The sequence below is a fragment of the Mesocricetus auratus genome, unplaced genomic scaffold (assembly GCF_017639785.1).
Source record: "Mesocricetus auratus isolate SY011 unplaced genomic scaffold, BCM_Maur_2.0 Super-Scaffold_100022, whole genome shotgun sequence".
In the NCBI taxonomy this organism is placed as follows: Eukaryota; Metazoa; Chordata; class Mammalia; order Rodentia; family Cricetidae; genus Mesocricetus; species Mesocricetus auratus.
Genome location: NW_024429203.1, coordinates 37,167,536 through 37,180,622, shown reverse-complemented (window position 1 = coordinate 37,180,622; position 13,087 = coordinate 37,167,536). Strand labels below are relative to the sequence as shown.

At 54.8% G+C, this 13,087-nt stretch overlaps 1 protein-coding gene across 1 annotated transcript in view; it reads right to left on the bottom strand.

Annotated features, from left to right (window-relative positions):
• Positions 1–10,659, bottom strand: part of Hcn4 (hyperpolarization activated cyclic nucleotide gated potassium channel 4) — a 40,564-nt gene extending 29,905 nt beyond the window's left edge. The window contains 1 exon segment of the mRNA XM_005069627.4: positions 9,634–10,659. Coding sequence (XP_005069684.1) covers positions 9,634–10,421 — 788 coding nt within the window. The 5' untranslated portion in view covers positions 10,422–10,659.
• Positions 10,660–13,087: the final 2,428 nt, after the last annotated feature.

Genomic DNA, 13,087 nt, shown 5'->3' with positions numbered 1-13,087 from the left:
TTCAGGACCAGAGGTCATAAAATTGCAGGATCCAGCCTGACTTGGCTCCGTAGAGTGAGGTTCCTCTCATCAGCTCCACCGGCCAGCAGAGCCCTGCTGGCTCAATTTGCACTAATGGGGTCAGGATTGCAGGCTCAATACCTATTTGTGCAATTAGCTCTGCTCTCTTCTCAGGCTTAGCCTGAGTCCTGACCCTGGATGCTGAGAGATGAAAGGAGCTGGTTGGGGTTCTACGACAAGGCAGGATAAGGATGGGAGGACAAACTCCTGGTGTGCAGGGAGGACTCACATTTAGGCCAACTCAGGGTGATAAGGCAAGGGCTCCAAGTGAGCTAACCTCAGCTCATCTGCTAACAACTTCTCAGTTAGACCACAGAGACTGATGAGACCTGGGTGCCTGCAGTCTTTGCTGGGCTCAGGGGAAGAAACAGGTGTATCATATCTTCTGAGGAACTGCAGGAAGGGGAAACCTATGGCTGGCTGGACATTCAGTGGCCAGGGACTTGTGTTAATCATTGACAGGGGCTGCTCCAGCCTTCAAGGGGATCGCAGGGTAATTACTTCTGGGCTGCAAGCCACACACTCAGTAACTTTATGACAGCAGTGTCTGCCTTCTGGGTCTTGTGGGGAAGGAGAAGGAAGTACCCTCCAAGGCTGAGGTAGGCTCAGTGTGCATGCCCAGTAACAGCAGAAGCAGACAGGGCCAGAGGCGTGGGAGTTGGGAGAGCAGCGCTCAAGGAGTTGCAGGTGCAAAGAGCCAGGGTCTGATACCCTGCCATCTATGACAGACAACACCCTCCCCGAGCAGGTGACAAGAGTGCCCAACCACCTTCTTCACAGAAAGCATGCAGAACCAGTCTCTCTCTTTCAGGGCCACTTCACAATGGCTTCCTTCATTGGTCATCTACCCACACTGGCCTGTCATTTTCCTGTTTCCCCCAAACCAGTCCCAGGAACCTTACAAGGAGGCAGCATCCTCCCGTGCCAGGCGAGTGGTAACTTCCCTTTCCCACAATATATGAAAACAGTCCTGGAACATGCAGACTCCTGGAGGGCATGATCCCCTTATCTTGCTCCTCCTCCAGTCGAGAAAACAACGCATTAGCCAGCCCCTTTATGTATTAATTTCTGAGAGCCTCGTTCACGCAGACATAACACATCCACCCACATGGGTAAATGCTTAGACAGACACAAAATCACCAGTACAATTATCAGGCCCCCGCAGCTTCCAGGATCAGACCTGGAAACCCCGCTGCATGTTCTCTAGAGTTCTAGGTGCCCTGGGCAGAGGGAGTCCCACCATGGAGCCAGACTCACTGCATGTCCATCTCTGGGCATTACTCTGCAGGCACCTCGGGACTTGCTGCCTGGCTGGGAACACCAGACACCAGGCCCAACAATGAAGGTGCAGAGCAGGGCGGGCAGTGGTCATGTGTGAGGCTTAGCAGTTCTAGCAGTGGTGGCACTGTCACTTATTTATAGTTTGTGCTTTGCCTACCAGAGAGGACCAAAGGCAGCTGGCTCAGATACTAAGAGGCACGGGAGCCTCAGAAGGCAAGGAGAGCACAAGGTGGTGAGTGTTCTCAATCCTGCCCCAAGCTCTGGGTCCTCCAGGAGGATGCTGAAATTGGTTCAGAGGCTTTTGCTCCAGGGCCTGGGCCAAGCCTTTATCTCATGAGGCCCTGATCCTATTTATGACTGACTTTTTATCCTGGTCACAAGCGGAGCCCTGATCCTAATCACAAACTAAGCCCATTGGTCACACTCCGAGTCCAGACCATATCCTAAGACTGAACTCTGACCTTCATCAGGGACTGAACTCTGCCCCATCACGGATTGAGTCCGGGTTCCAGACACAGGCCTTGGCTGAGTCCTAATCTCCACACCTAGTCTACATCCTCGTTTTTCTAAAGGATTCAATCCACAGACCAAGTACTATTGGTTTCTCTGGCGAACCAAGCTTGGGCACCCCTGGTTATTTCCTCCTCCTGAAACGGATGTACTACCAAATCCCAACGGTCTACCCAGCAGTCAAGACTTTCCAGGAGAGGATCAGGTGGGTAGGCATCTGGGCTGCAAAAGTTACAGCCCTGAAGTGGAACTAGAATACGGCTAAGTCTCCATGCTCTGAGCTGTCAGATAAAGGAAGATTCCATTCTTGAGATGAGCTTAAAACATGTTTTTCCTCTTCCCAATCTCTCTGCATTGTAAGCGGTAGAGCCCAGTGTGCAGTTCATCCCTGAGCTGCACCCACAGTGCAGGTGTACATTTCCATGAAGGATGAGGCTGGGGTGGGGACCATTCAGGAAGACTTCGCTGGAGGCCCCATTCTGAAATCCGGAGGTAGACCAGGGTTTTAAGACCTTTATAAAGAGACATCACATAACCGAGTAGGTTCTGGTTTGACTTCGATGCCACCTTCCTTTGTGGCCTTCTCTGCCCCTCTGCCTCCATCAGCATAAGGAATGCTCCAGACAGGGGTTTGTTCAGGTCTTTCATTTGGGGCTCTGAGACCTAATGGGTTTCCTGTACCTGCTGATCACCCCTTTTTCTGAGCTCCTCCATATTGTTTTGATTCTCAGGGAAATATTCCCTAGAAGCACTTGCATATTTAAAATTTTAAAGCAAAGGAGAAGAGGTGAGGGGGAAGAGAAGAAGGAGGGAGGGAGGGAGGGAGGGAGGTAGGGAGGGAAGGAGGGAGGGAGGGAGGACATAAGTTCAGAGTCCCATGTCAGGCCTGGTTCTTCCCAATGATGTGATTGGGAATAAATTGTTCCCTGACCCCAGTACCAGCCTTATCTATAAAACCATCTGGGGGCCACTCTGAAGAGTAAATGAGACAAAATGTGCCCAGCTCCCCGCACAACCTGGCATACGGCAGCTGCTCCATGATGGTGGCTATTAGCTATGAACCACCTTGAGTCTCCCAGTTTGAGTGAAGGGTTGTGAACTTGGAAGCGATAAGGGTCTGAGTAGCTAGATGGCGAATGGCAAGGCTGGATGTGAGACAGATATCATAGGAACAGCTAGGGTCTGGAGACTTGGGACAAGGTGGACAACACAGGCCCAACTAGAGGGTGAACCACTGGCTTCCCCGTGCTCCTGGTTGTGAGGTGGGAATGTTGAGGCCAGAGCTGTTCTCAGTATTTTCAAGGTAAGTCCCCAGCCATACCTTCCGTGTGTGTGTGTGTGTGTGTGTGTGTGTGTGTGTGTGTATGTGTGTGTGTGTGTGTGTGTGTGTGTGTAAATGTATGCAGGTGTGTGGAAGCCATTCATTAGTCAGTTTACGCAATTGTTCTCCACCTTATTTTGCAGGGAGGACAGAGCCTCACACTGAACTTGGACTCACTCATTAGGTTAAGTTGCCTGGCTGGCAAGTCCCAGGAATCCTCCTGTCTCTTCCTCCACACTGGAATTAAAGGCATACATCACGACACATGGCTTTAAAAATTATTATTAATGTGGGTGCCAGGGATGCAAACTCATGTCCTCAGTACTTACATCGCAAGCACTTTTCTGGGTGAACGATGTCCTAACTTGCTACCTTAAATGATTGCCTCAGGTCTGCCACAATGCGCTATGCTAGCCATTTGGTCCACTCAGTGATGCATTTGGTCCACAGGATGCTGTTCAGCAGTACCCAAGTGCTCTTCTCTGTTATCCTGTGCATCCTCAGTGCCAGAGAACTCACCCCATCTCACTACTGTCTCCTGCCCCAACTCTGGGTGGTGGTGACGGTAGAAAGTACCTCTGAGTGGCTTCCTGGCCCTGGGGACCACAGATTTCCAGGTCCCTGGCACTGCTTTCTCAACAAGGAAGCCTGGCTGGCAAAGAACATCCTTTCCAAAGCCAAGACAATGCCCCTGCCCTCCAGTGGCCTCTCTGGCTGGGAAACATGGATTCTTCAGCATCCCCTGGGCCCAAGCAGGACTGCCTGGCTGGCCTCGGTAGCCTTTCTATTAATTAGCAACTGACAGTACAGCTTTGTAAGCACTTCCAAGCCAAGCGGGAACCATGGCTGCCTCAGTTACATGACAAACACCCAGGGGACTGGGCCAGGACCTTCTGCTCTACATGATTTCCCCCTTGGTATCAGTGTTGTGACAGAGACAAGGGCCACTTGGGCCTCAATGACACTTGTCCTCCCTGTTATCTGAATGGAGGCTGGGAGAGGGAGAAAAGTTGACAGGCAAGCCTGTATCACAGAAGAGGCTGCTTGCTGTCCATGATCTGGGACAGGAAAGGGGAACATAGGATTGGGACAGATCCCGTGCTCAAGGTACTAAGGCAGCTGCTATTCAGGATGTCACTGTTCCCTCCCAGATGGCTACTGTCACAGCAATCTGTCACCTCTGGATTCTCACCGACAATGCCTACCTACTCTATTTGGAAATCTCACTGTAATACCATATCCCTGTGTGCCCTGTCCCTTATCCCTCTCTCAGGCCCTGGCCTCTGACCCTTAGGACAGGAGAAAGGCCAAGAAAGTAGTGACACGGAGTAACAGGAGTGCCCTGGTTACCTGGTCTCCTCCTGCTTTTCAGCCTCCCTAGAAACCATCATGCAGAGCCAGCAAACCCAAAACAAACCTGGAACCACAGTGCAGGAAGCAGGAGATGAGGCTGTGAATCTGACATCCCAGGGCACACATGTCCTCTGAGGCCTGGTCCACCTCCTTTACAGCATCCTGCCCCCCCCCCCACTGAGACTGGGGCTGGAGGCCAAGGGCTCTATTGCCAAAGGCTGAAGAAATAGGCTCAGGGCTCTGCAAGCATGGTCTAAGCATATGGGCTGCAAGCTCAGGATTCCACACCTGGTCCCAGGGCACCAGAATTATATCATTACACAGAAGAAGCTGCATTTAAATAAGGTCCCAGAGTGAGATGGATAACATTCCAATAAAGAGCTGCATTAAAACAACCGGAGTTCCACCCAATGCCACCAGGTAGCCAGGAGGATTGATGAATGGTTTGGATAAGTGGAAGGAAGATGTGGGAATGTAAAGCCTTACAACCTGGAGATGAACAGGCAGAAGAGCACTGTTGGGTTTCCCTGTGTGAAGCCTGCTACCCACTAGTATGAAATCCTTGGTCCATAAAACCGGGATAGAGACAAGGCCAAACGGGAGAAGGCAGTCCCCAGACCCATGGTACAGTTACCAGATGTGGGAGCTAAAAGCAAGCTACAGGGAGAACCAGACAGCCAATGGGCTTAGCCCTCTGACCCAGCAGGTTTCCAGGCTCCTGTACTTATGAAGACAACATATCCCAAGCTCCACCAGCTCTAGCCTTGTGAGGTGGGGCACACTGCACAGCTGGAGAGTCCGCTGCCCACTGTGCCAGCCGACAGCACCACCCAGGCAGCTCACCTTGGAATTCCCCTCTGCACCAAGGCGCCCTCCCCTCCCTGCTGCCTGTGCCTGCTGTGCCTTTCACCCAGCTTCCCACGCTGGCAGCAGGAACAGCTGGCCCAAGAAAAGCTCCCCCAAGAAAGGGCCTCCCAACTCCCAGCCCCAGAGCCAGGCGGCCTCCTTCCTGAGCAGGCTGCATGGGGAAGGACATGGGGGTGAGACCAGCAATGGGTCGCCAAACACATCTCCTTTCCTATCCCAGGCTTCTAACTGATCCCTGACGGCTTTTGCACTCTGCTGGCAAGGGGAGGACCAAGCCCAGATCACAGAGGGACACCCTACACACACCGTTCTGGACTCCAAGGAAGGCTAGTGCCCAACCCCCACCAGGCCCCTGACCTCTCTTACCAGGGCCTGCAGTGGAACCCACAGTCATCAGCCCCTACATGATTCTCAGTTTAGGGAAACCCCAGACACAGGGAATCTATGTGTATTTCTCTAGATACTGACTTGGCAGTTTTGAGCAGGCTCCCAGTCAAGTCTCTGACAGCAGACTGGTTCAGAACCCCTGGCCAGAGCCCAGAACAGAGACCCATGTGGTCTACCCAGGACCAAGGGGAGGAAAGAGTGAGAACAGGGAAGGCATTGACCACTCACTGTAGACGCTCAACTCATCTGAGTGCCTATATTTGCACAGTTTGTCTAACATAGAAATGAACAAGAGGCGTTCCCATTTTCTGGGCAGGAAAACTGAGGCTCACAGAAGGTTGATAACTCAATTAGGAACTAATAGTGAACAGGTTGGGAAGGGGATATGTGGTGAGCAATGGCATTGATCTGGTGCAGCAACAAGAAGTCTACTAAGGCAAATCCTAGGACCTACCATCATCTCAGTATGCAGAGTTTCAAAGCCCAACTGCTTCAGCCCCAGTAAAAAGACACTTTTAGATCCTCCAGTCTCTTTCTTTCCTCCTGGATTTAAAAGGATCAGGCCAGGAGAGGGCGAGGAGGTGTGGAGACGCCAGCTTTTGCCTGCTTGCTGCTGTTTGGGGCACAACAGTAGGCCCAGAGCTAATATCCAGAAGAGAGCTTCCCTGGTCCACCTGCACAGCCCGAAGACTCAGTCTCAGACACACATCTCTGACATACACACTCCCAGGCCAACTCCCTGAGCCTGGCATTTGAAGTTTTGGCTAATAAGCTTCCGGGACAAAAGCAGCTAGACCTTCTCTATGGGTCCCTGCTCTTTCCCCCCCTTCCATTTTCCTGGGAAACCAGGGTATCTAGCTAATGTGTTATGTGTTCTTAGTTTCCAGCTCCAAACCCAGGCTTTGAGGACAGAAGTCTCATAGGAGGAAAGACTGGCTCTGGAACCTTGGTCAACAGCCTGGGGGTATCCTGAGGGTTGCCACATGCTGGCCTCCCCCGAAGTGTGGGCTTCAGAAGGCCAGAGGGGTGTTGGAGAGGAAGGGAAGTCTGGAGCCTGGGAGAAGCCATGTGGATAGCTGGGGTGACGAGAACGGCACAGGCAGGAAGCAGGATAGTCAGGAATAGCCTCGTCTCTCAGCCGTGGCCCAGGTTATGGTGGGCCCCCCAAAAAAGCCCACGACTTTCCAGGGAAAGGAATCCAGCCCTTATCTCCTGGGATAGATGTCAGAAACGAAACAGCCCATCATAGCCAGCCCTGAACTTCAAACCGCACACTCAATCTATCATAGTTTGCCGCTGCTTCTTTATTAAACCCAATTCTGCTGGATCAATGCTTCCTGCCAATCAAAATGATGAATAAATCCCCAGTGTGTCTGGGGAGTGCTGCACAAGTTCTGGTGGGGGACGATGTCTGTCTCCATATAAAGGCCCAAGGCCAGCTCCTGAAACTTCATGGTTCAAGGCTTGGGTTCTCCAGGGGGAGCGGCGGTGTGGATAGACTGATGTGTTTTCTAAACTTAGCAGATTCAGCTAATCCCTAGTCTCCTTGACTTCTGAAGCTAAGACTAGCTGTTTGGGCCTAAGAGGCAGAAGGGGAATGACCACTGCCCTCCAGAGACTCACACACTCTGTCTTAGATTGTTTTCTATCCTACAGACCCAGCATCAGACAGCTGCAAAGTCTGGGCATAGATGTGCACTTTCTGCTACCAGTCTCTGCTGCTTGTGCAAAAAGAAAAATCCACATTAAAACCCAGTTGGGCCAGGGGGTGGTGGCGTATGCCTTTAATCTGAGCACTTGGGAGGCAGAGGCAGATAGATCTCTGTGAGTTCGAGGCCAGCCTGGTCCACAGAATGAGTTCCAAGTCAGCCAGGGCTATAAAAGTGTCTCTGTCTCGAAAAACCAAATCAAACCAACCAAAACAACAAAAACCAACTAAACAAACAAACAAACAAACGGTTGGACCCTTGTTCTGTTGTCTATCAGTCTTCTTGTGTCCACCCTCTCCAATGTCTCAGATACGATGTCCCCAAAGCCTGTATTAGTAGAGGCTCTACAGCTAGGGTACTGCAAATCAGCATGTTATAAATGCCACAGCTAAGACTAGGAAAGCTTTGGTTGTGTGTGCGGACGGGAGTGGGTGTTTCAGTCTCAGATCTTGACCATCTAAGGGAAGATGGGTGCCGAGGGCAAGGCTTTGCAGCCAGAAGGTTCTCCATCAGCGCTTGTCACTGAATGTAAGACATGCCTGGGGTTGACAATGGGCTTGAAGTCAGGAACTATGAATAGAAGTGTTCCCACCACAAAGATGGACAGAAGTATTTGATAGGCGTGCATCAGCAATCTCAAGTGATTGATACTGGACCTGACTGTCACCACCACTGAGGGAAGAGAAGTCTGGGATACCCAGGGACAGCAGGGGCAAAGGAGGCATGGATTCTATCCACTTCTCCCTGGTTCCCCAGTCCTAGTCACAGAAGTTCACTAAGGACCCTAAGGAGGGTTCACCTTTGCCCACATAGTTTGAGGGCTACAGCTCTGTCCAGCAAGCCCACTGCCTCCTTGCTCTCTGAGAATAGGCAGCATGACTATTAGGGTTAGAAAGAACAATCAATTTCTCAAAAGAAAAAGAGGAACAGAACCAAAAGAGGTGTCTCTCTATTCACCACCTATTTTAAGCCACCAAAGTGTTGTCTGACTGGTCATTCCCAGCCAAAGAAATCTCTCTCATTGGATGGAAAATAGCTTTGCTCTCATTACAAATCCAGCTTCCCTGGAGTTTGTAAAGAGGCTCTGGTTGGCAAAAACGTTCCTTTATACAGGGAGGCCAGCAGGTAGGCAAGCAAGGGAGACAAACAGGGCAGGACTCAGGGAGGGAAAGGAAGAAAAACCCAGCTAGATCTTCGTTCTCATCTGGTGTGTTAGGAAAGCCTCAGGAAGTGAGAGAGTGGGGGCTCAGAACCTTCTTAAAGGCATTCCTGATGCAAACCCAGAAGCAGCCCACAACTGCTCCTATACACAACTCAGTCCACAGACCTGATTGGGGAAGGGGTGCTTCACTCATAGATCTTGACCATCTAAGGGAAGATGGGTGTGGAAGTATCCACTGATTATCATTGGTGTTAGATTCAGGAGATGCCTCTCCCTGACTTGTCTGGGGATGGGGACAAGACACTGGACTAGCTGGGGATCAATAGACCGCTGTATGTCAGTCAGGACACCAGACATCTTCACTGACCAATGTGAGCAAGGTCATTCTGCCCTGCCAGTGTTAAAGCTAGCTGTATCAGGGTACCTGCTCCTGGTCCACCACTCAGCATGAGGGCCTGGGTAAAGCTGTGCAGAGAGCTTTCACCCTGGGCCCCGAGGAGCCAGTGGCCTCAGTCCTCCAGGAATCTGACCCCAGCTTCACAGGACCAGCAGACATTAATACCTGCAGTCAGCACCCAAGGAGCTGACCCAGCTGCTAAGAAGTCTGTCTCCCTCCATGACCCTTCTCTGCAAGCTCGATGACCTGCAGCTGCCTCTAGGATGGCCACCTTGACTCTGCAGCCTCCAAGGGGGAGGTGCATGGCTTGACTGCAGGCAGGTCGAGGCCAGGCTCAGAACACCTTTGAGCTTGTCTCCAACGCGGCCCAGACCCTGGAAAAGAGATGGCAGGAGCCTGAAGACTGAGGAAGTTCCTAGTGTGCTGCAGGAGGTCCGGGGGTGTCTGGGACTCTCCAGGCGCCCCACTTCTCTGGGAGCTTCCAGCACAAAGAAGGAAAGTTAACTCAGACTGGGAAGCAGGACTGGCAAGAAAGCTTGCCTGCAACTGTACAAGACATCCACAGCATCCCCACCTGGCCTCTTACCTGAAGTCACTGTAGGGGTGGATAATCCAAAACCCGGCTGACTTAACCCTCTCCTGCTCGCGCTCCACCGCTTTCTGACTGCCGAACATCCTTAGGGAGAATTTGTTGACCCCAGGTTGCAGCATGGCACCGAACTGGCGCTGCATGAAGCCGGTCTGGCCCAGACGCACCTCGGCCTCGGGAAGGATCTGGTCGCTGGCGGCCGCGCCTCCCTCCACTTTGATAGCGGTGTCCGCCGAGGGCTGCTCACAGGAGGCAGAGGCCGGCTGCGGCGGCTGCTGCTGGGGCGGCGGCGAGGCTGCGGGCTGTGCCGCGGCGCCCGGGCGCTCGGGCTCGGCCGCCAGGCCCGGGGGCGTCCTGTCCTCGCCGGGGGACGCGTCGCCCTCGGCGGCAATGAGCCGCCGCTCCTCCGCGGAGTCATGTAGGTGCCCGTGACTGCTGCTGCTCCCTGCTCCACCGCTGCCGCCACCCCGGCTGCCCAGAGAGGCCAGGCTCCCACGGAAGCGCCTGCAGTCACCGTTGGTGCTGGACTTGCCGGCGCTGCGGCCCGGCCCCTCGCTGTCTGTAGCCCCGGGGGCCGCACCCCGGGACTCCGTGCAGCCGGCGGCCGCCGAGGGTGAGGGCGAGGGCAGTGGGCGCAGTCGTATGCTCCTGCGGCTCGGGTCCTGGCGGCCCCCGGCCCCTTCCTCCTCTCCATCCTCTTCCTCGTCCATGATCCACGCCTTGGCCCCCACCTGCTGCGGGAGGCTGTAGAGCCGCTTGCGCATGGACGGCGGCAGCTTGTCCATGGTGCCAGGGGCTGGGCCGGGGGCAGCGGTGCGGGTGCGGCACAGGGGACCCGCTCCAGGTGCGCCGGCCAGTGGGGACGCGTCCTTCGCTGCGGACCCGGGGCCGCCTCAGGAGCCCATGATCGGAGCTCGGCTGTGCGCCGAGGGGAGGCTCCTAGTCCGGTCGCGGGTCCCCGGGTTCGCCGCGCTGCGCCTCCTCTCCGGCCCGGCTTGGGCGCGGGGACCCCAAGTTCCCTCCCTCTCTTCCCTCCCTCCTGCGATCAGGGGCGCGGCGCGCGGCCCGGCTCCAGGCGCCCCGCCCCCGCGGGGAACAATGGGCGCGGGCAGCAGCGGCGCTGCGGCCGCCGCGCTCCGGGAACCGCTCCGGAGCGAGAGCGCACTGCCCGCGCGCCTCCTGGGAGTGCGTCCGGCTGGCGGCTGGAGCTGTCAGTGTGTGTGGCCGCCCGGGCTCTGCGGCGGGCCACCCGCGAGCTCGCCTCGCCTCCTCCAGCTGAGCCCGGCGGGCGGGTCCTGGGGACTCCCGCCGCAGCCAAGCGGAGCCCAGCGGCCCGCCGGGTTTACATCAGCGACCGCCTCTCCCGGAGCGCCCTCCGGCAGCTCTCCGGCTCCCGCGCCCCGGAATATTCATGAAGCCGCCGCAGCTCGCGGGTTGCCATAGGAGCGGCTCCCGCAGCCTGGCCTGCCTACCTGGGCTTCTTAAAGGGGCAGCGGCGCCCCGGCCCAGACATAGAGGGGGCGGGGGGGGGCAGGCCTGGTGGGGGGCGCGGGGCGGAACCTCGCCAGACTCTAGGGACTGAGGTAGGATGTGTCCTTACTCTGCTGTGCGTAATGATTTCTGCTGACCAAAGGCTGACAGCGCCCCCGAAATAAGGGCTCCGGCTGGGGCTCAAGACTGGGGGGCGGGGTTTCCCAGGCTCTGCCTTGAGCTTCGGGCTTTCCTTGCCTGGCCGGCTCTCCTACGCTAGGGTCTCCGACCCTCCTCTGGGAAGGCGTGTCGGTCGCATGGCTGCGGAGCGGCTGCTTTCCCGCAACTCGCCTGGAGAGGGGGTTTCCGGAAAACGCTTCAAGTCCGGGCGGCTCCTAGGGTTTTCCTGAGGCACGGGCGGGGGGCGAACCCCGCGTGGGTCTTCCCCAGCGCGGCGCCGAGGGCTTGCGGGGAAACTCTCCAGGCACGCCCAGGGCGCGCGGGTGGACCCGGCCCTGCGAGGTAAGACTTCGAAGAAATGCGCGGGCAGCAGCAGCCACAGGCGCAGGATCCCAGCGGCGGACTCCCCACCTACCACTCCCCAGCGCCTTTTCTGGAGCGATTCGATATGGGGTTCCCGAGACCTGGCTGTAGTTGAAGGCTTTGGGCAATTTCCTCTGGCGACTTGGCAACTCTGGGGGCTGGTTTTGAATCCCTCGCTCAGTGTTCCCATCCAATTGAGATACCTCCTGTGTGCACCAGCGTTAGAGGGTTCCACCTCCACCCAGACACACTCTTTCCCCCGCCCCAGCATCTGCACAGCCCAGCCCCCATTTGCTCCCTCTCTTAAAAGACAGTCCGGAATGCACCTGGGCGTCTTCCCTCTCTCTCTCTGTTACATTCTCGGCTTAAGGGCAAATCACAGCAGTTCAGCCTAAGGTATACTTGCCAGGTACCAACACTTTAGGACAGCGTGACACCCCATATTAGCTCAAAAATTGGTTGAAGGGGCAGTTCAGAGTAAGCTTGGCCAGAGAAGGTTGGAGTCTGTATTAGTACAGAAACAGACCCTCACCTCACAAGGACAGGAAGGCAAAAGGGTCCCCAACTCCCTGAGGAATAGCATGAAGTTTAAATTTGAATTCTTAGCCTGTTTGTGTCCACACACACATACACCCAGAGAGGGAATATAGGAAGCAGCAGGGTTTGGGTGGTGGGCAGCCCAGCGGGGTCTTTTCTGCCCTACCCACTCACAGGACCAGCAGGACTTCGTATGGGGGTGGGGATAACTAGGGTGATGACATCACCGGAGCTGGCATTTCTACTTTTGAGCAATTCGGAGCTGACAGTTTCCCGCACCGATGCTGGGAGGCATGATCTCTCAATGTCCTTGGGTCTCCTTGAGGAGTGCTCTTAAACCGCCTGAGAGCCCTGCTGCCCCGTGTGTGAAGACCTTCCTTTGGCTCACTTGCTAGTTTCTCTGTTCACCAGAAACCACTCTGTGGTAACCGAGCTGCAGACAGCAGTACATGCAGAGCATTCTCCCCTCTAGAAACCTTTTCCTGATCATCCAGACCATGGTCATGTCCCCACTTCTGGTTCTTAAAGCTAGTGAATCTCCATTAATCTGAGCACCAATGATGCCAAGTAGCCCATGTCCCTCTGAATTGAGTTGCTTGAGGGAAAGACAGGGCTGACTTCATCCCAGGAGCCTGGGTACCACCACAAGGGTGGACAAAAAGCAGATCAATTCCACCAAGAAGCAAGGGAGCCCGGTAGTTAACTACTGGTGATGAAGGGAACCTTGGGAAAAGATGGAGGATATAACTAAGTTTCTATTTCCCAGGAACCACTTTCCCAAACTGGACAGGGACCTCCTGTTTCCTCTACCTCTACCTAACTCAACTTCAATATGAATAGAACCATCCATCCAGAGCCAACTTTGGGTATAGAATTGACACTTAGATAAGTCATAATAAAC